Source organism: Rousettus aegyptiacus, unplaced genomic scaffold (genome assembly GCF_014176215.1).
Source record: "Rousettus aegyptiacus isolate mRouAeg1 unplaced genomic scaffold, mRouAeg1.p scaffold_m13_p_4, whole genome shotgun sequence".
NCBI classification, from domain to species: Eukaryota; Metazoa; Chordata; class Mammalia; order Chiroptera; family Pteropodidae; genus Rousettus; species Rousettus aegyptiacus.
The window spans coordinates 45,466,948-45,494,606 of record NW_023416307.1 but is presented as its reverse complement, the minus strand read 5'-3'; the positions used below and the strand labels follow the sequence as shown (position 1 = coordinate 45,494,606).

At 36.3% G+C, this 27,659-nt stretch overlaps 2 protein-coding genes across 14 annotated transcripts in view; one reads left to right on the top strand and one right to left on the bottom strand.

Annotated features, from left to right (window-relative positions):
* CLDN16 (claudin 16) overlaps positions 1 to 13,224 on the bottom strand; it is an 82,208-nt gene extending 68,984 nt beyond the window's left edge. For 11 of the 13 annotated variants that reach the window (XM_036219046.1, XM_036219047.1, XM_036219050.1 and 8 more), the window contains exons 1-2: positions 12,934 to 13,213; positions 3,262 to 3,336 (exon numbers count right to left, since the gene is read on the bottom strand). The gene's annotated coding sequence lies outside the window, so the exon portion shown is untranslated. Of the gene's footprint in view, positions 1 to 3,261; positions 3,337 to 12,933 lie in introns of all 13 variants that reach the window. The other 2 variants (XM_036219057.1, XM_036219053.1) reach the window with 2 other exon arrangements.
* Positions 6,183 to 20,968, top strand: CLDN1 (claudin 1). Its single transcript, XM_016136325.2, has 4 exons — positions 6,183 to 6,641; positions 14,943 to 15,107; positions 16,654 to 16,738; positions 18,352 to 20,968. Exons 1-4 carry the CDS (start codon positions 6,419 to 6,421, stop codon positions 18,512 to 18,514), a joined length of 636 nt encoding a protein of 211 aa, XP_015991811.1. The 5' UTR covers positions 6,183 to 6,418; the 3' UTR covers positions 18,515 to 20,968.
* Positions 20,969 to 27,659: the final 6,691 nt, after the last annotated feature.

The window sequence follows — 27,659 nt, the reverse complement described above, 5'->3', positions numbered from 1 at the left end:
ATCTCCACCCATCTCTGTGTCTCCAATGCCTCTGCCTTTAACATTGTTCAAACCCTCTCACCAATCCATTTCCACACTGTTCCCACGTTTTCACTAAGCTGACTTCTCTGCCTCCTGCAGTTCAAAATATCTTTCTAAAGTACAAGTTTGCTCAAGTCTCTGCTTAAAATTCTGTGATTGCTCCTTATTGCCTAGTACATGATAAATTCACACTCCTCAGCATGGTATGAAAGTCCTGTCCACTCGACTACTTACTACATGCACTTTCTATTTGTACATTGGCACCAAAAACCTATAGGAGCCTGAGAAGTAACATAAATCAATAAAGTAAGAATAGCAGACACTGTGGAGAAATAGAAAACCAGAGAGTCCATCTAGAGCTGCATAGTACTGATACATCTTTTTGATCAGAATTTAGATTTTTAGGTGAAATCATGTAGTTTTTCAAAGCTAAAGCTAATTTCCTTTTTGAAATTACTGGACAGTTTAAAAATGCACATTCAGGCCAAATCTGAGAAACAGCTCACTCGTTTGTAACTGCTCCACATTTTAGTATAAATTCTTTACTTTGCCTAAAATGTTATCTCTCTTACATAACGTGGAGTGTAGTTCAAATATTTAGTTCAATATGATGAAATTGGAGCCACCCTCTGTTGATTCTCATCCAGTTCTTACAGTACAGCTATCATTTATCAAACACTTTTCATTTTCTTGGTACAGGGTTCAGAATTTTATAGACTTTACCTCAATCAATTTTGTTTGCTTCTCATAGCACTGTGAGTTACATATATTTATTTTATATATGGGGAAAAAGAGACACAGAGACATTAATTAACTTCTCTAGTATCATGTCTAATGCAGGGAGAAAGCAGTATCACATCTTCGATTCTGTCTTATCCCAAAGACCAAGGCATTAAAAATTATGATCTTTATCACACTGCCACCTCTTTTTGTTTTTATCTCCCCCAAGCCACAACCACCAAAGCCAGGATCTCCTTGAGAGTCAAAACTTTTTTACTCACCAATGTGTTTCAGTGCCTCAGATTTCTAATCATAAAGACTGGAGATTCTTCCTTCATCATTCCGTACATAGATGCACCCATTCATCCATTCACTTAATTACCCAACACTTACTGAGCATCTACGACTCATTCTATATGACTTATTTGAGGAATTGTTGAGGGTTCAGCTTGTGGATATCACTGCATTGGGTGGTTTGGAGAGTCAGAAAGAAAGTGGAACATAAGCATTGCTGTATAGGTGTTTTTTAGATCTGATTAACATTGAAGTCCATAGATTTTGAGTAAAGCAGATTACCCTTCATTATATGGGTGGGCCTCATCTAATCAGTCGAAGGCCTTATGAACAAAGACTTACGAACTTATGAACGAAGTTTTCAGGGGGGAAAAAAAAGAAAGAAATTCTCCTCAAGACTGAAAGATTTGCAACTCAAAACATCAACATCAACTCTCACCTGAGACTACAGCCTGCTGACCTGCTCTACAAATTTCAGACTTGGCAGATTCCACAATTACATGAACTAATTCTTTTCTCTCTCTCTCTCTCTCTCTCTCTCTCTCTCTCTATATATATATATATATATATATATATATATATATATATATATATATATATACACACACATATATATACATATAAATATATATATATGTGTGTGTGTGTATATATATATACACTACATATATAAAACTCATTTAACATCATGTCTAATGCAATGATCTATCATCAATCTACCATCTAACATTATTGGTTCTGTTTCTCTGGAGAATACTGACTGATAGTGTTACATTAAGAAGATTAATAGTAAAATATATTAGTAATTTGACATTGATTCTCGATGATTGAATTAGTGGGAAGTTTCTAGAATCCTAATGATTAAAAGGAAACCTTTCTTCAAACAGAACACAAGCAAAGGGATAAAGTAAGGGAACAGTCCTTTACCAATTTGTTTCAAAGTAGATTTTTATGATCTAAAAAGTAGATTTCATGGCTTAAATTATACTTTTTTTCCCTTCACTTCTGAAGAGATATCTCTGCTAGCCTAGGAGTTGGGGGGCGTGTCTAAATGGACTTTGTGTCCACCTGCTAACAAGGCAGAGATTTAATGAAAATCTTAAACTGAAGAGCCTCACTGATTGGCAGTGAGAATCACTTGGTGGCACATTTCCCTCTTCCCTCTGCTCTTGGCTCACCCCTTCTCAGAAAGAGCCCCTTGGCTTTTAACTCTCACTACAAAAAGTATTCAGGACTCTGAGGGGAAACTCCTCCAGGGCCCAGAGAAGGAGCCTAGAAATCTCAACCAAAGCCCCGTCCCTCTCATTGCTGCCTTTTTAATTTCTGAGCACAATATTTTATCTATCTTCTAAACACTGCATATCCAGTCACCATGATTTAACAATGACATTAAGTGGGATTCTGATAGAATCAAAACAAGCATCTATACTCTTTGAAATAACTACCACTTCATGTGCTTGCTATATGCCAACTACTATTTTAAGCAATGTACATGTAGGAACTTACTTAATGATCACACGTAGTTTTACTCACTTGAAAGAGGGAAAGTCTAAGGCATAGAAATGTTGTACAAATTTTCAAAGATTATTCAATTAGTAAGTAATAGAACTAGAGTCCCAAAATTTTGTATTTTAACCACTTATATCTCAATGCCCTCTCAAAAAAGCTCCAAAGAGATTTAAAGGACTATTTCAAGTAGGTGTGACAGTCATGCACCAATGGTAACCTTCACATTCCATTCTAATACTGAAATTCATGTTAAATTTTCACATCTGTACTATAACTCCTTTCTGAAACCCTAAATAATTACATAGCAGATTGTTTACTTAGTAATGCATCCATCCATTCTGCTTTTGCCACCTGAGAAGCTCTGAAAAGTCAGTGTTAATACTCATTGTCACTAAGTGAAAAATTTATATCCCAAAGGTTCTCTTACTCTCCTCTTTAACCATTTCCGAGAATCTGCCATACTGGCTCTGGGGATATTGTTTCTTTGTCTATACTTTCTTCTATTATCCTGTACAAAAGTCTCCCTCATACTTTTATCTTTTGATGTATCTCTTCTATTTATTCCTGTTTTTCGGAATCATAGCTGAGCCCAAGCAGCAGCCACATATGTACACAGGCTAAACCAGTGGGCTATTGTGCTCTTCTCACCCACACTTCCCTCCTCAGCAGCAACACTCCCCTGACATGATGCTGGATCCTTCAAGTGTAGAATCTTACCAGGCAGCAGCAGAAATTGAGAAGGAACAGCAAGGAACAGAGAGGCAGTCACAGAATAGAACATCTCACCACAGCCTGGAAATAGAAACACATTATCAGGATGTCTAATCCCCAAAAGCCAATGGTCCTCCATTGATGTGTTTCTCACAGGGAGCTACTATAAATTCATGCTTAAAGACCTGGGTGCTAGGGTCAAAGTGTGTAGTTTGAAACTTAGTGCTGCCAATTACCACATATGTCCCTTGATAAGTGAGCTGACCTCTCTGAGTCTCTGACACCTTCACATAAGAGAAAGTGCATAGAAAACTCTTAGCTCAACACTTGGCGATGACACTTTGTTACCCATAAGTGTCAGCTGTTATTACTGAGAGTCATAGTTTTAGATTTGGGTCACCTTTTGGAAGTCAATGCCTAATTTTTATTGATTGGGAAATTGAGAAAGAGAAAATTAGTAATTTGCCTGAAGATATATAGCAGATTTTCTGATTCAATAGGCCAGGACATTTGCCATACCATAGTTGGCCTTTCTAGAAACTTCTGGGTCACAGTGCCACCTCTATTGTGTTTGCTTCGTATATGAAAGGCCAATGTTTTTAAGTTGTTTTTCTTCTTCAGTTGATGAATTTATGCTGAGCCATTATCTCACCTATCTGCTCATAGGAAAACACAGAAACCTAGACAGGATTAGGAATGCCAGAGATGGGTATGGATCACAGCAAAGTAAACAGTGTCCACCGCAGCCTCACAAACACGGCTGTGGGCAATGAAGTAATCAGCCACATAGAGACCTAGAATAAAAAACAAAACAAAACAAAACAAAACAAAAAAAAAACAAAAAAAAAACCAGGGCAATACTGACCACAGAATTCACTCTCTAATTCCTGCCAACTGTAGGTGACAGAAACGGGTCCTGATGTATATTAAAAGACTGTGCGCAAGTATATTCATTGACCTCAAATTCTGTCTTTCTTAATCCAATCTGAACTACAAAGAAAATATTTTAAAAATATTTTTGATTCTGAACCGACTGGAATAAAAAAGATAAGATTATATCATTTATATAGTGATGGTCTAGTCCTACAGTAAATTCTGACAACCTCCTCTGAGCTAATTCTGGAGAATAAATAAATCAAATATGATCAATGTCGCTTCATCCACACTCACAGCTGCCCACAGAATATCCATCAGGACCTAAAAAGAATTACTGACTGCAGGCCTTGGACACGGTCTTGCCCATCAGAGCTGACTTAGAGCCTTCCTGGGGTCTACAGAGACTTTTAGAAAGACCGAAGTAACTTGTTTTAATCTTGCTTACTCCTGATTAAATCTCTTCATCCAGCTCATGTGTTACCCTTTGCATTGCTAGTTCCCAAATCTCTCTGCAGATCTGTCCCATGGACTTAAACTTTCAAAAGATATCTGGAGATAGCCAAGTAGAAGTGAGGGATTTAGGGTTTGGGTTTTTTGTTTGTTTGTTTGTTTGCTCTTTTAGAGACTTTTTTTTTTTAAGGAAAGTTTTTGATTCATAGTAAAATTGAGCATAAGGTACGGAGATTACCATATACTCTGCTCCGCACATGCATAGTTCTTCCTCACTACCAACAACCCCCAGATGGTAGATTTTTTTCATTCTTCTCATTCACACTCCGAATATTTTTGCTGTTCCCTCCTTGACACAAACTGGCAGCTCCCATAGTAAATATGGGGGCACATCCTGTTTTCTCCTTACCATGTTTATTTCTGCCTCTGAAGTGCTTCTGTTTTTACTAAAACCATAGAAGCTTCTCCTCCCACTACACTCACACCACACACAAAAAGTAGTTGGAAAAACATTTTAATTATTTCAAACCACAACACCACTTAACTACAGAGAAGGAAGCTTTAGAGACTCAGAGTGAAACAAAAGGCTCAACTAGACTAAAACCTGAAGGTGTGGCCATAGCCAGTCACTGCAAAACTCAGAACCAGACCCAGACTTCCTAAATCTCAGCTCAGCCCTCTTTCTACTAGGTTAAGACTTTTAAGACGTCCTTCTTTGCCTTTGATGAATAACATCTGATAATACATTAATGAAACACCCTTTGGGGGTGGGGCACCCATTGTCCCTGTCCCTCTGATCATGAATTGCTGCTGCAAGACAAACTGCTGTGGGGAAGAGGCTGGGGTGTGTGTGTACGGGATGGGGATGTAGGCTGCATTTTCATAGTGATGATAATAGATTAAAGGACATATATTTCAGTCGAGATGTAACAGAAAGCAAGAGTGGGCTGGGAACCAGGTACTGGATATGCTACTAACTTGCTGTGTGACCTCATGGAAATTAGATTTCCTCTCTGGGTCTCAGTTTCCTAATCTATAAAGTATAATGATTTCTTACCACCCTTGCAGAAATACATGATTCTAGCAGAAACCATGAAGGGAAGAAGGGGACAGAGGGAGGAAAGGAGAACAAGGAAGGAAGATGAACAAAAGGGACAGAAGTGTGTCTGTGAGGAAGGGAAGAGGGGTTGTGAAAGATAGGAAATGCCTCTTAATAAGATGGCGAAAAAATTGAAAATGAAACTGTGGGTCTCTTGAAGGCTCTATTTTTTTCATCTTTATGCATTTTTAGTGTTTATACGTACATAGTAATTTTGAGAAAAGTAAAGATTGAATGGATAGCCTGAGAAGGCTAACTAGAGAAAAAAAGAGCGAAGGGAGAAAGGAGAGGGAGCGAGCACGGGAGCGCTGTGTGTAGCTCCTCGGGTTGCCGCCACATCGCGGGCAGGACCTCCTGGCCAAGGGCGCGGTGGCCCACGCGCGTGCTGCAACGCTGCCACCTGTTTCCTCAGAGAGCGGACCTGAAACCGCCAGGGGGCGCTGCGCGTCGGCCGAGACCCGGCGCGGGGCGGAGCTGCTTTAAATTGCGGCGCCCAGCAGGTAGGCGTCTCAGTCTCGGAGCCTGGGAGCGACCGCAGCTTTTCGCACCCCGACTCCAGCGCCGACCCAGACCAGGACCAGGACCTAGAACCTCTCCAGCGGCAGGGCAGGGAGCAGGGCTCCCCGCAATAACTTCCTCCACGCAGCTCCGCCATCCCCAGGAGCCCCGGGTGCGCCCTTGCAAACTCCGCCTGCTGCACCTGCCACCACTGAGCCAGCCAGGGCGCGTGAGTGAGCTATGGCCAACGCGGGGCTACAGCTACTGGGCTTCATCCTGGCCTTCTTGGGCTGGATCGGAACCATCGTCAGTACGGCAATGCCCCAGTGGAAAAGTCACTCCTATGCAGGCGACAACATCGTGACGGCCCAGTCCATCTACGAGGGACTCTGGATGTCCTGCGTGTCTCAGAGCACCGGGCAGATCCAGTGCAAAGTCTTCGACTCCTTACTTAATCTGAACAGTGAGTGCATTCTTCACCCCCACAGCTGTGACCCTGAGACTGCAACCCCCATGGCTCTGTTTTGGGGTAGTGGCTTCCAGCCAATTCTGTTTTGTAATTACATGGTTATCAGTCTTTCGCTGATCAAATCTTTTGATCATGTGCTCTGACGTGAGTAAGTGGGTTCCCGAAAAGGGAGGCCCAGGACTAAGCTCTAGTTTTGCCTCTGATTCCCTGGGTAACACTTTATCTTCTCCTGTAGGTGTGGTTTCATCTTAAATTCCAATGTGAGTGGGGTGGAGATTGAGAGATAAAGGCCAAATTCAAACTTGAGTTCTTAGGTCTCTCCTGGGCATTCTAATTCTGTGGAAATTGAAGAATGGTAGGGTTTGGACAAGAAAATGGTACGCCCTGGAAAGTTTGGAGCCCAGGAGCTTCTCAAGTTTGTAAAATTAAATAGATAATCCCAAAGTATTAAGTAAAAATTTTTAACAATTTATCTTTGCTATGACTTTTCATAGAAGTCCATTCCTACAACTTAGTGTCTTCTACTGACATTTAAGTTTGAATCTTTTGAATCTTTTGATGTTTAAGACCCAGTAAGTTGTGGGGAGCCTCTCTTGAAAAATCCCCTGAAGGTTTTGTCTTTCAAGCCAAGGGTCTTCAGAGGAGGCAGATAGTGTAGTATTATTTTGGAAAGTGAAGGTTGGTAGTAAGTGGGAAAAAGATGACAAGAAAGAAAAGTTCTAAATAACCCCCCCCCCATCATAATATGAAAGGAATAGTGAGGATACTGAAAGGTAATGTCACAGAGGAGACACTGGTATGAAAGCAGAAGTCAGCTGGGGAAGGAAGGTAATGAAAGAGAGGGCGAGTCTTTTCCAAGTTTCCATCTTACATAAAGGATTTTCTGTATAATGGATGTTTGCTGCTTCTGTCAGGTTGGAAAGGACTGTGTAGAAATCAATATTCCTAAGGATAGTGGGGAGAATGACGGGATGGCTTTTTTTTTTCCTTTAAAAAAATTTTTTTTAATGAAAGCTTTTGAGCGCCCTGTCGAAAATGTTTTAAATTTCCACTTACTTAGGTAATAATTCATGGCTGGAGTATCTTTCTTGAGATACTGCATTTGTTGTTGTGCAGCATGTGTCTGTTATGCCCTTGAACTAACTTGAAGAAAAGCTTCTTTAGACTTTGCCTAGATAAACAAGCCTGCTCACCAGCCCCTTTATGGGCTGAGCGTGAGCTGGGTTGTCATTGCTCAAGTTTTCTTCAGTTGCTTTGTACGCCACCCACATGTGGTTTTGTCAAAGTCATATACTTTGAGGTTAACTCTGTTCTGAATCTGCTTAATTCCTTGAACACCTGTGGAATTTGATTAGTCAATGTGTGTGGTTGTTTCGAGTGTTGTCATTTTAGCTTTTCAAAGTTACCATATTAGAATTCCTTTATAATAAATATAAGGAATATATTAGGTATGCTCCTTTATATAATCATCAGCTCTCCCCATGGAAGGATAAATACATGTAAGGAAACAGTGTTAGGCATTTGGGGTGTCATGTTGAGGAACCGGCAGATGGAGAAGTTTCTAAGGGCAATTCTAAAGAGCTCTCTGATTCTTCTGATCAAATAGTTCATTTTCAACATGTCTAAATAGGCTTCCTTTTAACTTCCTTAGATGACCAATGGAATCAAATTGACTCCTATTGTAGATACTCAAACATGCTATCCCTACCTATAATGTGTTAAAATGTTTTATTTTCATTTATTCCTAGTTAATATAGCTATTACAGTTTTTGAAGTTGTGGTGGAAGAATTAAACAATATTCTCTTCCTCTCCCTATATGCATTTTGGAGATTTCTACCTGACGAATATATACATATTTTTAAACTCCAGATCAGGTTCTTTTTCCTTTTGTTAAAGCCAGAGATTATTCAAGGTGGGGCTGAGGCCTTTCTCTCAGAACTGATTCCCAGAAGAGGGAACCTTGACTCACAGGTACTCTCCCCAACCTGCCAATGACTCATTGGATGTCTTTGGATGTAGCCCAGAGAACCTGTCTCCATTTCTCCACCTGGGCAGTGGTGCTCACACACACCTGATAGAGAGATCTTGGGTGGTGATTCATTGCCTTATTTTGGCATATATTTGTGACCTCTAGAGGTAGACAGGATTACCTGTATATATCAGTAGTGTTCCTTGTAAAAGGTGGCATTCCTCGAAGTGCTTTTAGGTAAAAAACTAGACTAGAAGTTTTCTGAAATCAAACCTTGTTGTCTTTGCCAGTGGAGCCCCCTTGTCATCTTAAGGTTGAGATACATGGATTTATCCAGGTTTTAGTGCTAGACATGTTAAGAGTCCTTGTCCCTTTGCCCTAAATAGCGTCATCTGTAAAAAGCATAATTTTATCAATATCTAAAGGGATACAGTGTGCTTACCCCTATATAGGAAATTAGATATAGCAGGGGATTTCCTAAGTGTTTCTTACAAAACAATTTATGAAAATGTAACTGAGAAGCTTCCTGGGGAAACTAATGCTGCACTGTGTATTGTGGTTTTGCTATGGCTGAAACAATTTCAGTTTTATCCAAAGTATCTGATATTTATTATCATTGATGACTCCTGCAGTTGAAAGTTAGAATATACAAAGGAGAGTGGCAGATACAGTTACAGTGGACTTTTCTAAATTCAGCTGTACTTCTTGCCTTGTTTTCTTCCAATTTTCAAACTTTTGGCAAGCTAGTATCTGTTTTATGTGCTTAGTTAATTGCTTTTACTTGCTTGACTTTAATAGCTAGAGCTGTTCAAAGATCGGGCTGCCTCAGAGGTTGCATGGTGGGAGGTGTACAAGCAGAGAAATAAGTAAGCATTTTGAAGGAATGTTGTAGGAAGCACCAGACAAATGGGAGGGTAGGCTAGACTCTCTCTAAGTCACATCCAACTTCGAGATTCTGTAATTTGTTTATAAGCTCCTCTAGCCTGCTTAACTTGCTTTGCATGAATCCACATGTGTGTAGGAGTGCTTAATGAGTATTGGTTGTCAGTGAGGTTTCTCAGCACTCTCACCATGATGTCAGGCTCAATCAAAGAGACAAAATCACTAAGCTGAACAGACTTTGACACATAGGCAAAGAGGAGGGCACCCACTTACACTTCTTCAGACTGTATTATGCCTGCTGAACCAATGGTGTTCACAGGACCACTGGTGTCCAGATTTATTTCAAGAATTATTTCTGACTCTCGAAATGATGGAAATCAAAACAAAATCCTTGAGATGAGAAGTTCCCATTTCCTATCCTGATTTTGTACTATCTAGTCATGTGTTTAATGGTGAGCCACTTGGTCTCTCTGGGTTATAGTTTTCCCACTTATGAAATAGGGCAGAGTGGGAGGAATGGGGATATGAATCCATGATTTATTCATCCATTCAAGAAATGTGAGCTGTCTTGCTCCTATGGATACAGCTAAGATTATATATAAGGTATCATATTGATTTATTCCAGTGCCAACATTCTTTGTTACTAACTGCAGCGATTTAAGGAAAAAAGGCCAAGCGGCATAGTTTAGGTTTCCTTGATTGGAGTGTAAGTGGCATAGAGGAAATAAAGAAACATAATTATGAAACAATTAATCTAAAAAATAAAAGAAAGAAAGTAAAACTGCTCAGGACATCCTATGAATGGCAAGCCCTGCCTCATCCCCATCACTTGTTTCTGTCTGTGGTAGTGTCCTGAGGTCACACCCAGCGGCCACCAGCTCATGCGTCAATAAAATGGAAATGCTAACAATGAAGACTCTTGAGAAACTTTGAGCTTAAGTAAAAGAGAAAGATTTAACAAATGAAAAAACCATGGAAGTGTAGTTCTGTGATGGTCTATGATGAGCTCATTTAATTGCAGAGGAAAAAAAGAGCATTTTTGTTCTAGTCACCTGATGTTAAGTTCATTTATTTGCCTATTACTTATTAAACAAGTACCGATGCAAAGAAAGACCATAGTAGGATGCAGATATGCTTAAAATCTATATTGTTTATGATATATAGTATACAGTGAATATATAGTAATATGACCAGTAAATAGTACGAATGATGTCAGATATTTAAAGGAGATTCTGCTTCTTATACGTACTAAGACTTTTTAAAAAGCTTTAGGAAAAAAAAATTCTACTTACTTGTCTTTCTACATGTATGTTGATTAACCTAACTGTAGTAGATCAGTAACTGCCAACTCATTTCTTGTCTTGTAAGTAGAGATCTTTGTAAGTTGTTTTTTTTTTTTCAAATTATACTTTCAGGTTTCAAGTGGTAAGAACTCCTTAGGGGGTCTTTAATCTCAAGATTATCAGTCTAGCTAAGTATAATTAAAAGATTGTCTTCTCTGTGTGTTGCTGAATAATGATGAGAAACAATAGTGTAGCTTTTTGAATGTTTGCTAACCATTTTCTCCATAGGCAACTTCAGTCAGTGATAACAGCATAGTAGAGATATCTGCAAATGTAAGGGGCCAAGAAAGGAAGATATTTGCTCCCAGATTCGATCCAATCATGCCAGGTCAGAGTTAGTGGTCCAAGGCTATTGTCTAACTTTCTAGTCCAAAATATTATTTTGTAGCTCTCAAATGTTTTTAAATTTCTTGACCCTGCTTATTATTATTCCATTAGGGAAAGAAAAAAAAAAAAAAAACCTTCATCTAGGAAGCTTATTAGATGAATAACTTAAAAATTTAGAAAAGTTAAAAAATATATCAGATTAAACAAAATGTATCCCTAGATGAGTTACCAGATTTTAATGATGTAAACAAAGTCTGGCTTTATATAGCAAGATTTTGGCATTTCCAGGCTCTCTAAGAAGGCATTTCTCAATATTTTTTTAAAGGTTAAACTTTACATAACGGAATATTTTTACCTATCATATTAGTAGTACTTTTAAAGGATAAAGCCATATTCTAGTTTAAATTCTTTGAACAGAGATTAAATAATCTAAGTAGCTTAGCAGGTACCATTCTTAGTGCTTTAGATGGAAATATGAACAAATCTGACCCAAGTCTTTGAGGAGCTCACAATTATATATTTTGGATCTCTGATTTAAAAGACTTCCATAAGACCTTAATATGAAAGATTTATGTGGTTCTCACTTAAACTGTGCAATTTAGATTCTATCTGCACATACAACCCTCATAACCTCTAACACAACACTTATTTTGATTTGTAATCCATCATTACGTATGCTCCACTAATGAGTTTTCATGCTGGTTCTCAGCCTTTATTTTTCCTTTGTATTTTTACATTTCTCCCCACAAATCACTATAGTTTATGTCTATATGAGGTATAATGTCTCCAATGAGGCAGGATGAGATTTTGTGATTGGGGACCATTTAATATTGTAAAACACAAAGAAATGTCCTAAATCAATGGATGCCAAGGACTTAAGTGAAAAAAAAATATTGCTCTGCAAAATAACACTATTGTTTCATTGGATTTTTTAATAAATGAAACATAATGCCCTTGCTTTATAGGGCCTATATGATCCCTAAGCTTTTTTTTTTCATTTTTTTCATTTTTTTTGTGCATTATACAAATGAGACGTTATTCAATAGAAAATAAAATACACTAACTTTTGTGTAAACATAGAACAAAATATCTGTCCTCTCCCCATAGAAACTTTGTAAAAGAAGTGGAAAAAGTAAAATGGATATGGCAAGAATCATCTGTGTTTTCTTTGAGAACTTCAAGGGGGAAAGAACAGCGATGAAAACTGTGGATATGAAATTCCAGATGAATGAAGATAGAGCCCTGAAGTAATTCATCCTTGTGTGCTCCCTGCCTAAGTGGTTTTATACAAGCCTGACTCATGAGATTGAGGCCCATCAGACTCTTCATGAAGAATACCTTGTGATCCAAGTGCTCAGACCTGCTGGGCTGGTGGCCTGCTACTTTTACATGAAGTACAGACCAGAATGATTATTATGGAAGCTGGGTTTGGTTTGAGGCCCTATAACTCCAACAAAGTAGAAAACTTGGAGAGAGATCAGAGAAAGCAACAAAAGTGATGAATAAAAGGTCAGAAAACTGAGTATTTATGAGAAAATAAAGCAGAGACAGCCGAGAGAAGTAAGAGGCTATGCATATTTGAAGAGCTATCATAAGAATAATGTACTAATTGTGCTCTCTATACTGAAGGTAAAAATCCTATCACCCTCTCTTTAAGACCATTTTATGATTTCTGATACCATTTAGAATAAACACCAAATCCCTTACTCTTGCTTGCAAAGCCCTGCCTGATTTTATGTCTTCTGACCACCTTACTGAACCCACCTCATTTTACTTTCCACATCTGGTCATCCTTCAGTAGAGTCCAGCTGTCCCGGTTTGTCCAGAATTGAGGGTCTTCTCTGGATGCAGGACTCACAGTTTTAAAACCAAGACAGTCTCAGGCAAATGGACTAGTGGTCACCGACTTTTCTAGGCGTGTGAATCATCTCTCTGACTTTCAGCATCTCCTCTTCCAACATTCCTTTGCTTAAAATGATTTCCTTTTGAGTAGCATTTAGGGCCAAATCTGAATATCTGTGTTGTGTTTAAGAGCTTAGTTTTTTTATTTTCATTTTTCTTCTTAGGAACGATTGTCTTTGCGAAAGCTGTTGCTAAATCAGAAGGAAGGGCACACCCTAATTGTAGAGTCCTTGGTACTTTCCTCTTCATACCACAGCATGGTTTATGATTCCAAGGAAAAAGTTTTACAATAGTCATAAGCAGCTTCAGTACCTGGTAAACCTACATTCCATGGAACATGTGCTTTGATTCAGCAGTTCTTATACTACCCTGGAATTTTAAGATAAGTGTGTGGGTAGGGTGCCTGTGTGCCCACACACACTTCTGAGTAGCTGGCTATGTGAGGGGAGGTGGGGACTGTGTCTGTTTTGCTTTTCAATTAAATCAAGTAAAAATGTATCAGCTTTCAGAGTATCTCTCAAATACATTTTTAAAAAAATACCTTAGCTACTTCTTGGAAAGAAGTTACTATAATTTTATCATAGATTGTCTGGTTATGGCAAGAATGGAAATATTAACAAATTAAAATTAAATGATATTTTGGAAATCTTAGCGTTCATTAGGATTGGTAACTTAAGTTCTCAATCCTGAAAATTCTAAGATTGAGCCTAGGTCTAACTCAGATAGTGAGATATAAAACCTTTCCATCATGTCAGCCGCTTTTGAAGACCATCAAGAAGTCAATTGTTCCAATTCCCGGGTGAGAGATATCATCATTCACACTTTGCATAATAGAAACATGGTCCCAAGGAGTAATAGTAGCCTACCAAAGATAGCTGGGTTGGTTACAATGTAAATAATATTTATATGTGCAAAAATACTTGTCACATGTTAGCACCATCAATGAGATAATGATCTTTACATGAAAGAGGAACTAAATCTAGAATTAATCAAACTCATCTCACCAGTGTAGTTTCAGCTCATTTTCTTTAAGTCTATGTCTTTATGCCACCATGATAGTGTTGTATTTTTACTCTTTAAGAAACATACTGGCTTAATCTCTGAAACCGGACCCTCTCTGTTTGATCATGATTTAGCACATCAAATTACAATAACAGGAAATTTGAAAATTAGTGGAATCCTCAGAAGTACTACATTGCATTATTGTCTGCTATCTTACAATATTTTAAAAAGTCTTAAAAGCTGGTGATACCTCTGAATGTGAATCTATAATTTTCTGATACAATATCAATAAGGTTAATTTGTTTTATTCTAAGAAAATGGCATCCATATCTCTCATCCTCACCCCAGTCACTGGAGATATAAATGTGGTTTATTCAGCCATGATGACCTATGAAAAATTCATTTCTTATCTTCCAAATTTACCCATTTTTCTCTGAAGCTTGATGAATGACGTATAAAGCTGTTGACTCTTACCAAAATATATTGTAAACTATTTTAATTATAAATGGTTTAACATTAAGGATAATAGATATGATTGTTACTTCAGAATTAACGTACTGCACTAGGAAGGATTAAAGATGTATTAGTTCAGCTAAACCTCTTCATCCAGCTCATTAATTATTTTTCCAGTGTAATTTGAATTTAATGTTGAAAACACAAAATCTTAGAGCTGAAGGACTTATTTATTATCCAGCCAGGTGTTTGTTTTTTTGGAGACGATACTATGTTTGTTATCTGCAGAAATATCACTAGAACTGAGGTCTTCAATTTTCTTTCTTCTACAGTGAAATAGACTTGGTCTTCTACCACTCTTCCCTTGTTGATCTAGACATGATTATTTTTACATGTTCTAAAATGTTTTCTTCCAGGCACTTTGCAAGCAACCCGTGCCTTGATGGTGGTTGGCATCCTGCTGGGACTAATAGCCATCTTTGTGGCCACTGTTGGCATGAAGTGTATGAAGTGCCTGGAAGACGATGAGGTCCAGAAGATGCGGATGGCTGTCATTGGGGGTGTGATATTTCTTATTGCAGGTAAGAAAGGCCCTGCCCCCTTTCTAAGCTGTCTCTAGCATGGTTTCATCTTACTAAGATCTGAAGACATAGAAACCTTAAGTCTCGTTGACTTTCACATTCTCAAACAGGAACCAAATGAAAATTTGAGATCTGTGTTCTCAGTGGACAGATGTATTCTTTGAGGTTTCAAGTGCCAACTGGTTTGTTAGAACCAGTCTCCCCAGGTGAGGAGAGATATCTACTATCTAGCAAACACTAAGGAACAATTCTGTATAAATCAGAAAATTTCTGCACAGGTAATATGTGGTGAAGAAGGGAGTCGTGAGAGAGAACATAAAAAATGTGTAAATCGTACTGCTGTGTAAGGAATGGATGGAATTTGGATTATTGGTTAAAAAAAATGAGGACATCATTCTAGGTAGGCAGATCTGATTTCAGAGTAAACAGGATGTACTCACAGATCAGTTAAGAGAAAGACCAGTTGTAGTAGAAGTGGAATGTTGGAATGGTAGGAAATTAGGCCTTGAAAAAACCACTATGATTTGTTGCTTTATTGATATATTGATTGATGGGCTAGATATGTAACCTTTGAGAAAATGATGGAGTTGGAAGAAGGCATGACAGCTCTTAGGGAGTGCGCCAAAAGTTCGAGAACATTCTCATAGTGTATCTGAGCAGCTAAAAGCACTAGTGTTTTCTGTCAAGTATTAGAGGGAATTAGATCAGACCACTTTTTTTTTGAGGGATTGAAGGGAAGGGCATTGAAAGATTTAATCTGTTTATATTGATGGTTTCTTAGAATTACTATAAAAGGAAGTTATTTAATTTTTCTGGATAAGAAAAATTGAGATATTTTATCTTCCTTTTAAATGATAGAATGAATTATTTTAACTGAGTAGTTTCTCTGTTATTACTAAAATATCAAATGCATGGAAAATTAAGAGTGTGCTGCATAAATTTATCTGATGTGGCACTCCAGCAAATCTCAAGATAATACCTGGAAGTTCTGGCCAGTGAAGCAGCAGGAATTTGAGTAGTTTGGTCTACTCTGAGACAGGTCCTGCACTTTCTTGCTGTCTAGCTGCTTACTTTCCTTTTGATCCTGCAGAAATGTAAATGTTGAGTTTTGGTTAAGACCAATGTTGAAAGGTTTTCATTCATTTTATAAATGACTCATCTATACTAATAAGGACATAGGTTTCATCAAAATAGCTTAGTACATTACTGTGTAATAATATCTTTAAACACTTTAAATGATATGAGCCTGCTGAATTGTTTCTAAACCAACATTATATGTACCAGTGACCTTGAACTATAAATAAGATGACATAAAGAGTATAAACTATGCCTAACTCTGACTTAATATTTTTGTCCATCTTAATAGAATACTTGGAATAAATCATATCTGAACCTCTAATCTCTCTAAATTAAAAGTGTCTAAATTAAAAATGTTAGCACTATTGATGAGATTTAATTCTTGTAAAGCCCTTATAAATTAATAGGCTGTATATTTATGTTCAGGGTTCCATAGTGATTAACAGTTTTTTGTTTTGAATTTCCCAAGGTTTGGCTGTTTTAGTTGCCACAGCATGGTATGGCAATAGAATTGTTCAAGAATTCTATGACCCCATGACCCCAGTCAATGCCAGGTAATGTTATTCATGCGTAAAATAGCTTGTTTTCTGAGAAAATACCCTTTTTATGTTCTGCAAAGTCCAGCAAATGCCACAGCTTCCCAGATTTGCTTTCCGGAATTTTATGTCAAACTTGAAAATAATTTGAATGGCCTGTGACTCATGTTAAAATGAGTTTGATAATTGCTTTAACAGCCTGTATTGATGATAGAGCACACTTAAAGTAGAAAATTTTTGAGCTTTACAATTTGCAACTGTGTACTCGAACTTTATTCTTATTTTTTTATATTAATAGAGATTAATATATTTAAAGTGTTTTTTTGAAGTTTATTCTGATATACTTAATTGCAATTATTTGTAACTAATACAGTTTATGATTGAAAAAATGGTACTGCCATTAGAGTTGATGAATAATACTTCGTTCTCAAGTTTAACTTTATTTATAAAAAAGTATAATTTATTTATAAAAAATAAGTCATGATACTACTTTGAAATTTTATGTTCCATCATACCTATAAAATTGACTTTACAAAGTCAATTTCTGAATATTGCAAGTTGTGGAAGTTAAAGAGCTCATTCTTGTCTCTCATGTAATGACACTCTTTGATCAGGGACAAGGCTCTTTGTCTCACTGTGTTCATGTCTTTAAAGCCTAATAACTACATTCAGAGTCAGGATATTAAGATGTAATTATTGTTTGTCGAGTGCTAGGATGAATGGATGAAAAATCCCAGTGGTTGGATAGATAAGGTGTGATTCTTCATACATAATCACCCACATATAGAACACAGTGCAATAATTGTGTTGGAGCCTATCCCATAAGATTTACAATGTAGAGACAGAAACTGCTGGAGGTCAATAGGCTAAAATTTTACCAGTAATGGATGTGAAAGCACTTTATAAATTGTTAGGTACTGTACACTTGTTATTTACATTGTCTCACGTGATCCTGAAAGTAGTCCAGTAATGCAGGTGGGATTATACTGTTTTAAGAGAAGCAGAAACTGAGGTTGAAAAGTGAAGTTACTCCCTCAGAATTCTAGTAGTTGAGAGTTCGTATCAGGAACCAAACCCAGGCCTTAGAACAGGTCCTCAAGAGTGGCTTAATACATCCACCTGGATCAGCTTAATCTAGAATGATCTATGGGATGCTTAGAAGTCTTTTTTACAAAACCATAAATTTCTGATTTCAGTGTATGTTGTTATCTGGTATCAACTATTAAAAACTCTAATAGTTTAACACTACTAGTTTTTTTTATAGAACATGGTTGCTACTTGGCAATAGCACGTTCCTTGTTAGCCGAGTTACCATAAACCAAACCTGACTTCTAAATTACATAAACATGCTTTACAAGTCTCCTACACATGGAAAAGTCTTTGGAAATATTTGTATAATTAACCTGGTGTTGCATGCCTTATTGCCTGATCTATTATTGCAAATTGTCAACAACTGCAATGTAAACATTCCTGTGTGTGTGTTCACAAACTTGAAAGTACTTCACCCAGGGACCATAGGGGATCATTTTCAGTGGAAAAAAGTAATGAGTATGATACTGATTTCTTTCCTCAATTATATTAGGAAAGTTAAGAGTGATTTGTTAAGTAAATGCATTGCCTTCTCTTTTTAGGTATGAATTCGGTCCGGCTCTTTTCACTGGCTGGGCTGCCGCTTCTCTCTGCCTTCTGGGAGGTGCCCTACTTTGCTGCTCCTGTCCCCGAAAAACAACATCTTACCCAACACCTCGGCCCTATCCAAAACCGGCACCCTCCAGTGGGAAAGACTACGTGTGACACAGAAGCAAAAGGAAACAATCCTATTGGAACAAACAGAAACGAACATGGAAACATTATCGTTGACTTTAAGAACTTAGGCTTTGACTATTGTCGTCTGAACTGTGGTATTACTAAAAAGAACCCCAGAAACAAAAAGATATTTTTTTAAATACCCATTGCTAAAAATGGCTTGCTTTTATTTTAACTCCTTCCCTTAATACAGGAGGGAATACTTTTCCATTTGTATTACTGCTTTCCACTGAGTAATCATCTCAAATGTGGAGAGGGAACATCCTTATATATAGATATGTATATATGCATGATTTTCTATAAAAAATAGGTTAGACAGTAAAATATTATTTGGCAGCAGCATACTTAAAATACATCTAAAATATATATTTAAATCCATATCAATTAAATAAGCAGTTTATTTCATGTCTCTCCTTTCTATATGTGTACATGTATAATAGGTCAGATATCATTTATCCTCTTTCATCTTTCATCAGCTTTTAGTATCTTTTATATAAGACCTAACCTACTATACCAAGTATAAATTCTTTCAATTCTTCACAGGTGCCTTTTTCATATACTTAATTTTTTTTTTTTTACCATGATCTTATGGCACTTGCTCTGTTATCAGTAAGTCATTCTTTATGCCTTCATTTGTTTTATTAAGTCAAGCTTAACTCTTGAATCTAATAATACATTTCATAAGCCTATTTTTTAATTTCTAAAATTGGTAAGAATATCTCACAACTCAGAGCTTTGAGGGCAAATCTTTCTGCATGACCATATGATATATTCCCATTGACCTTCCCACCTGATCTCTGTACTCTGACCTGCACCACTGTTGTTTGCTTTGAAAATATTTGTCTCATTGCATAGCTGTGTGTTGCTTCTCCAAGCATTGTAACATGAGTTTATTGATTGAATTTTTAAGCTACTTATTTACAGTTGTAAATTTCCCCCCTCTCTCCTCAGCTATATTGTTTTCTCAGATGTAATTATCATGTAATTTACCTCTCCCCAGAGAGGTATGGACTGTCTCTCTGCATGAAATGCTAGATTTTCTGTAGTGATAATCTGGTGACAAATATTCTCTCTGTAGCCATAAGCGAGACACTTAATCTTTCTCCTCTTTTCCCATCTGTTAAATTGCAATAATGATACTTAACTAGCTGGTGGAGGTAGTGTGAGTATTAATTAGTTGGTATTATGCTCATTCTTTGAACATTAAATATGTCTAAGTGGTGTTTGTATTTCCTCAGCTGGCTGTTAGAAGTCATTGAACCAAACCTACACACACACCTTTACGTTGTTTAGTACCTTCCTTTCTCTTCTAGTTCATTTCCTTACTTTTAACCATGCCAAACATGTTGTTGGTGCTCTGTTCCATTTTAACAATTGCTCTTAGTTTTCCAGTCTGTGGAAAATGCTACTTCATTTGAGCAAGATGTTGTTATGAAAAGGGTGTGGGTGTTGGTGTCTAGAGACCTGATTTGAGTCTTGGTGCTATCAATTACTGTCTGAGTTTGGGCAAGGCACCTGGATGGCCTAGATTTATTGTTTCATCTGTAAAACAAGGATTGTAATTCCTGACCTGCCTACCTCGCAGGGCTTTTGTGGGGATCTAGTGAGATAGAATATATGCAAATGTATTTTGTAAGGTGAAAAGTACTGTACCAGGAGAAAGAACTAAGGAGAACTAAGTACAGAGATTTTGGGTTACTTTTCAAATGACTGAAAAGAGGGAAATTTTAAGAAATGAGTTTCTTACCTTAACCAGTCTCTCAAGTGATAAAACACTACAGTGAAATTCAGCTTACCAGATGAAGGGGATTCTAAGGAAGTCAATTTCTTCAATCAGTATGACCTGATACTTTTTTGTGGCTAAGTTTTTCTCCTTTTAGAAATGCAGACTTGACCTAGAACAAGTCTGCAGATATAATGGATAAAACAGAAGTGTAACTGTTGACAAAGCCAAAGTATAAAAGATTTTTTGAATTATAATAACATGCAAGGATTTTTAAGGTGATATCTGTTAAGTGATGCCTCCTTCAGAGGTGTTGCTGTTAGCTAGCACATAGCACAGCAGGGATAGTTTGGGAATGGTAATTCATAGTAAAATCATGTGGAAGTTATCCAAAGGACTGCATCATACGGGGATTTGAATACCTTAAATTTTATTGTGGCTTCCAAACCTGAGAGTCTATGCTTCCAGAAGGTATCACTCAAAGAGGCTCTGCTACATACATAGATCTTAATGATGTGTAAGTGTAAATGCATGTAGTTACTATTTGCTAAATTCTACAAAGAAATCAGTAATTCAAAATGACCAGCAGAATTGTTACACTAGAATTTATTCAATTTTGATGTTTTTGTACTCTGTTACTATACTTGGAAACAGACTCAAAAGATATTTTTGGTTTTTGTAATGGAAATGTGTATAAAGCTTTATTCTTTTTCAATAAATTGTTGTGTTTTTTTTTTTAAATAAAAACATAGCTCCTTGGCTTGTTTTTCTAATTATTATTTTAAGATTGCCATGCTTGGAAAAGAGATGTCTTGGGATAGGATCTGACTCACTCTGTGTTCTTGGGAAAGAGCTATGGTACCTCTGGGCCATTTATCCAATATTTGAGTGACTTCACCCACTAGAATGTCCTGTTTCTCTCAAATTGAGATTCTTTATCTTCAAGGCTGGTGATAGAAAATAATGCCAGGAGAAGTTATTTCATTTCTTCATCTATAGAAAAAGGGCATACTGCAGTGAGGGACTAAATGATAAAATAGCCAACTGTAAAGCGCTGTGCAAGTTTAAGGTGGCTGTGTTCCTTACAAGGTGGAAGAGTGAAAGACAGTAAGCTAGAGATCCATTATTGTCTTTGTAATGATTTATTGTCAAAACTGCCTCTTAGGAAACAAATGAGGAACTGCATTCTCGTTATCTGAAAATATCAGTAATTGATAAAGCCTTAATTATAACTTCTCCCTGGGCAATTTTCATATTGAAGAGACTGACTTGTAAACAAAAGTTTGCAGCAACATATGAACTCTCAAGCATTAGCATGATAGGTGAGAGACTAAGATTATTTTCAGTTTGATTTAAACTCGCCTTAAATTAAGCAGATATACCAGAATCCTCTTTCTACAGATTTAAATCTCTGGGGGGATGAGATCCATACCAAGGAAGCCAGTGCAACTGGAATGACTCAATAGGAGATGAAGCCATAAAAGGAAGGAGAGTCTATTCTGCATGGACCATTGTAAGGGCTTCATCTTTTCTCAGATGTAAAAGGGAAAGATATTGTTAGGTTTTGAGCAGCGGAGACACAAGATCTAAATTATGATATAATGTGATTATTTTTATTTATTGTGTGGAGAATAGACTATAAGAGGGCAAGAAAAAAAGCAACTAGTTCAACAGAGGTTATTGCAATAATCTTGGCAAGAGATGGCTTGGTGATAGCAATGGGTAGTGAGAAGTTGTTAAATCTGGGTATTATTTTCAAGCAGAGCCAACAGTTTTTGCTCATTAACTGGATGTGATGTGTAACATAAAAAAAAAAAAAGAGGAGTTAAAGATAACTCCCCAAGATTTGAGGCCTGAGCAATAGATGAAAGAGAGCTACCAAAAACCAAGAAAGCGAAGACTGTAGGAGAGCAGGTCTAGAAGAGAAAATCAAAAGTTTCACTTTAGACATGTTAAGTTTAAGAAGCCAATTTCGCATCAAAGTAGAGATGTTCAGTAGGCATCAGGAAACAAAAACAAATAGGACTGTAGAGAACTGGAATGAAGAAAGGGTTTTCAAGAGAAGAATAAACATCAGTTTCATATGGTTTATCGTGTTGAAAAATATGCCCCAATCTTTGGGCATTTAAATTGACAGCTATAATCACTAGCCTAAAAGGTCAGTATGAGTGGGAAACAAACCTATTTACCTATTATTGATTCTTTTATCTTCCTAATTACTTAGCCCATTATTCTTCTTAAGAGTTTTCTCAAAGAAGTCTGGTGTATTAGAGTCACAAGCTAGTTCTGATTCGGTTCTTTACTAGCTCTACTTTTTAATTATTATGTTTTAATAATTTAATGTCACTGAAACCAAATGTGTCAGAATACCAGTTTAGGTATTCTGGGAAACAAGGCTCCAGGACAGAATTAGACTTGCAAGCAATAGAACACTAATGTCTATGAAAGGGAAAAAAATATGAAACAAATCCTCAGCCAACTTCCATTTTTATGTCTCATTGGATAGAATGGTTTCCCATGGTTGCTTTCAGCAGCAAATGAAGTTGGGATGTTTAGTTTCATAGATGGGCACATTACTGTCCATGCAAAGCAGATTTTATCTGCCTCATTAGCTCTGTGGCCTTGACCAATTTACTGATATCTCTCAGTCTCAATAATAATATGTTTTTGACTTAACTCACATGATTTTAGTAGAAGTCAAATGATATAATATGTGAGAATGGCCTTTGTAAACCCAAAATACTGCACAAATACAAGGGATTAGTGTTCGCAGGAATAATAATTCTTTTGGTTAAATAAAAGCCTTTATCTTGACAATTCCAAGTACACAGTTAATTGGGTAGGGTCCTTTCCCTAATTTCAGAAATCAACCTAACACATTGAGCATTATCCAGTATAATATATGGACTCGGTATTGAAAGTCCCATGTTACAGAATTAAGAAGCCAAATGTCACAATATATCATATAGACAAGCACATTTCCTAATGATGTAACTTTCAAAAAAAAAGAATAAATCAGAAAAAGTAGATGCAATAAAAATAATGCCTAGTGAAGTCAGTTCACTATTTTACTTTTTGAGACATTGGAAGCAAAACAATGTTACTGAAATATCAGTAAAACTACCATCTCTTCAGTTCAACGTTTATTTGGGGCTTACTATGTGCCAAATCCTGATCCAAAAACAATTTCGTATGGAGAAGTAGGTAAGACATACAGTCTGTGCGTCCTCAGAGCCACTTTGTTGCAACAACTGAGTGGCACCATTCTCACTGCGGTCTATGTGAACAACGCCCCCTAGAGGCTGTACAGTGTCTAGCCTAGAAGGCTACATGTAAGGGCCTCGAAAACAGAAATTTGGAGAAAAATATAAATATACATCAAATAGGATACAACTCAAGTTTGTGAGAAGAACCTTGAATAACCACTAATGATCGGGGGGAAACAATTTCACATTCTGCAGAATGTGAAAAATGGTAAAAATTCTAAAATCTAAAAATACCAAGTGTTGGCTAAGATATAAAGAAATGTATTCTCCTCCTTGTCTATAAGCATAAATGTGTAAACTGCTATAGAGAGCCAGTTTCAAAATATCTAGTAAAAGTAATCCATTCACTGTAGTCCAGCAATGTTGAGATATATACCCTTGAGAAACTAATGCAAGTGCATATTGTAATTTTGTTATAACAGAAGAGAAATGATTGGTATTAAGTGTTAAGGGGAGCCCAGAAGCAGGGAGCAGTTAATAGCCTCAGAGAGTCTGAGAAGGCTAGTAGAAAAGAAGGTATTGAGGGGTGGGCAAGAATCTACCCTTTGACCATTTCACTCCACCAGCTACTATAATCCAACCACAATCATCCTCCGAACAGGTCCCCCACTTCACTTCCAGCCCTGTGTTCTACGGTTTATTCTCCAACTAATAACAGGAGTGATCCTTTGAAGACATAAGTTAGATTTTCCTTTCTCTTTACTGTTCTAAATCTCCCAGAATTTCCAACAAATTTAAATAAAATCTGACACTAGCTACCTTCCCATCCTCATATCTTACCACTGTCCTCCTAAATCATCCTGCTCCAACCACTCTGGTTCCCTTGCTGTTCCTATGATACAAGCTGCAAGCAATATTCTTAAATTTGTTGTTTTTCTCCCAGAAGAATCGCAAATATCACCATATTATAAAAGATTTATGTGATTACCCTGTATAAAATAGGGCTGTAGCATTCTTTATTCCCTTATCCTGCTTTATTTTTTCTTATGACAAGAATGGAAGAATATATATTCATTCACCTGTTAGCATATTATTTGCCTATCCCACTAAATAAATACTTTCTGAAGGCAGGGGATTTATGCATTTATATATATTATCTATGCTAGTTCACTACTGTATCACAGATCTCTAAATAAGTACCTATTCCACAGTCAAGTTTAAATAATTAGTAAATAAATTAATAAATTGAAGAATAGTGATTAATTAGATGAAGAGCATATGAACCAAATTGGACCAAAAGGACTCCATTCTTTTATTATAATTATTAGGAAATAAAATTCTCTCTAGAAGTTGCTAAATAAAAAGATAAAAAAATAGAGCCTATAATAATAATAATGCCAAAACTATGAAGAAAGCAGATTTGTAGAATAACGAAGAACAGAGCCTGATAACATAATTCAACTCCCTAGTTCCAGCCAGAGTCAGAGCTAGTTATAATGCTGGACTTTTCAATTATGTGCAACAACAAATTTCTTGCCTTCTTAATGTACTTTAACTTCAATTTCTAACATTTGTTTCTTAAAGAGTGCTAATAAAATCATCAATCTCCTCATATACAAATAGGTAAATTGAGATCTGGAAAAAGGAAGAGTTTAGACCAAATTCACAAAATTAATGATGGAGACAAGATTTAAGGTTTGGATCTTCTGGGTCCAAATCTTGTTCTTTTTCCACTCTATTACTCAGCAGTCTGCACAAAGAGATTCAAACTCTTCCATGATTTCAGGTTATTGTACATTTACAAAACAGCCTAGTATGAGGGCCAGAAATCCTAGGAAATTAAGTAGGTTGAGATGAAGTTCACTGTGTTTTTTAATCTTTTTTAGATTTAAACTGCTACCTCACTGTGCAGGAGTCCAGCTCAGGAAAAAAAAAAAAATCCTCTAAAGAAAATATCAGGGTTAATCCTCTCAGTTAAACTTAAGCTATAGGTTCGCTAGAGAAAGAAAAATTCTTTTTATAAAGATCTGTCTTGTTTTGTTTTGTTTTGTTTTGTTTTTTGTCAGAAACTTGTAACATTTATGCTTTTTTGCCCCTGGGTTATTGTATGTCATAAATCTTTTAATTCCCTGCATCCTGATGAATGTAACCCAATCACTGTTTCTATTCAGTACTGCGGACCTGACAAACCCCACAAGCTCCATCTTGGGACTGTCAGTGAAAACTATAAGATAATGTATAGCTCAGTACCTGGCACACAGTAGATTTTTGAAAACTTCTATTTAAGTATGAACATGAATGTGTCTTGCCTATAGAATTATAAAAGTTTGTAAAAAAGTTTTTTTAATTTTTATAATTTTCAAGATCTGAGACAATCATCTTTATTGAATTCCTATGTTTTTAGTATATATACGGAGATGATAAAAATAAATGTAGAAAAAACTGTCTTCACATAATCTTTCTCAATTTTACTAGAGAAGAGAAAGCATGAAATTTTCTGATAGATTATATTTTAATCCTCATATTTATTATGTTATTATTGAGCTACTTAGACATTTTCAAAAACTTTAATTTTTATGAGCTATGTGTTTTGTGGTTTATATTAAACAATGTAAGTAAAATCTGAATCTGCAAGAACCAATGACTTGGTTGTTGGGACAATATTAAGTTAAATAATGTTGCTCTTCAGATGAATGTTATGTTGTTTTTGTTTTTGTTTTTAATTAAGGGATAAAAGTAATATTTATTGAATATATAATTTGTAAGAAAAGATATTTTTAACTCTTAAAGGGTCTTATTTATTCACTAAATTTCAACATCCTCTTATTCAACATATTATTAATGGTTTTTTGAACTCTCACCTAAAAAAAAAAAGTAAGTTAAAAGCAAGTGTTGTCCAGAAAATCAACAATATTGAAGTAACTTACATTATATATTGAAATTTTGTAGCACATGTATTAACTTTAACTATTAAGACATGTTCTTATATACCAGATTTTCATTCAGCCAAAATTATGAATTCAGTGCACACAACAAGCTATACATGGTGTGCTCTGAACACTAATCTAATATTAACAACTTTATTTTTTTTTGAGAATTTATTTTTTCTCACTTTTCCTGGTTTGCCATGCTAATTTTTTTTTAAATTAAGTTTATTGCAGTAACATTGGTTAATACAATTATATAATTTTCAGGTGTACATTATAATTTCACATCTGTATATTCTATTGTGTGTTTACCACCCAAAGTCCAGTTTCCATCAGCTACATATATTTGATCCCCTTTCCCCACTTTACCTTTACTTATCCCCCTATATTTGACCCCCTTTAACCATCTACCTACCCCCTCTTTCTTCACCCCCTACCCTCAGGTAACCACTAGTCTATAGTCCATATCCATATGTCTCTGTTTATTTGTCCTGTTTGTTTGTTGCTTTTAGGTTTATATCACACATATAAGTGATATTATATGATTTTCAACTTTTTCTGTGTGGCTTATTTCGCTTAGCATAATTATCTCAAGGTCCATCGATGTTGTCACAAATGACAATATTTCATCTCTTATGCCATGTTAAATTCTTAAAAGTTTTTTTTATTATTTTTAATTACAGTTGGCATATGATATTAGTTTCAGGTATGCAACATAGTGATTACATGTTTATATAACTTACAAAATGACCACCCTGATAAATCTAGTACCCATCTGACACCATACAGTTATTACAACATTATTGACTATATTTCTTTATGTTATATTTTACATCCCCATAACTATTTTGTAATCAATTTGTACTTTTAATCTCTTCCATTTTTTCATCTGCCCCAAACCCCCTCACATCTGGCAACCATCAAAATGTTCTCTGTATCTAAGAGTTTGTTTCTGTTTTGTTTATTTTGTTCTTTAGATTACACATGGAAGTGAAATCGTAAGGTATTTGTCTTTCTCTGTCTCACTCTGCTCTGCACAATACCCTCTAGGTCCATCCATGTTGTTGCAGATGGTGAGTTTTCATTCTTTTTTATGGCTGAATATTTAATATTCATTGTATGCATGTATCACCTCTGCTGTATCCTTTTACCCATTAATGGACACTCAAGTAGGCTCCATATCTTGACTATTGTAAATAATGCTACAGCAAACATGAATCCTCATGTCCCCTCAAAGTAGTGTTACGGGTTTCTTAGGATAAATACCCAGAAAGGGA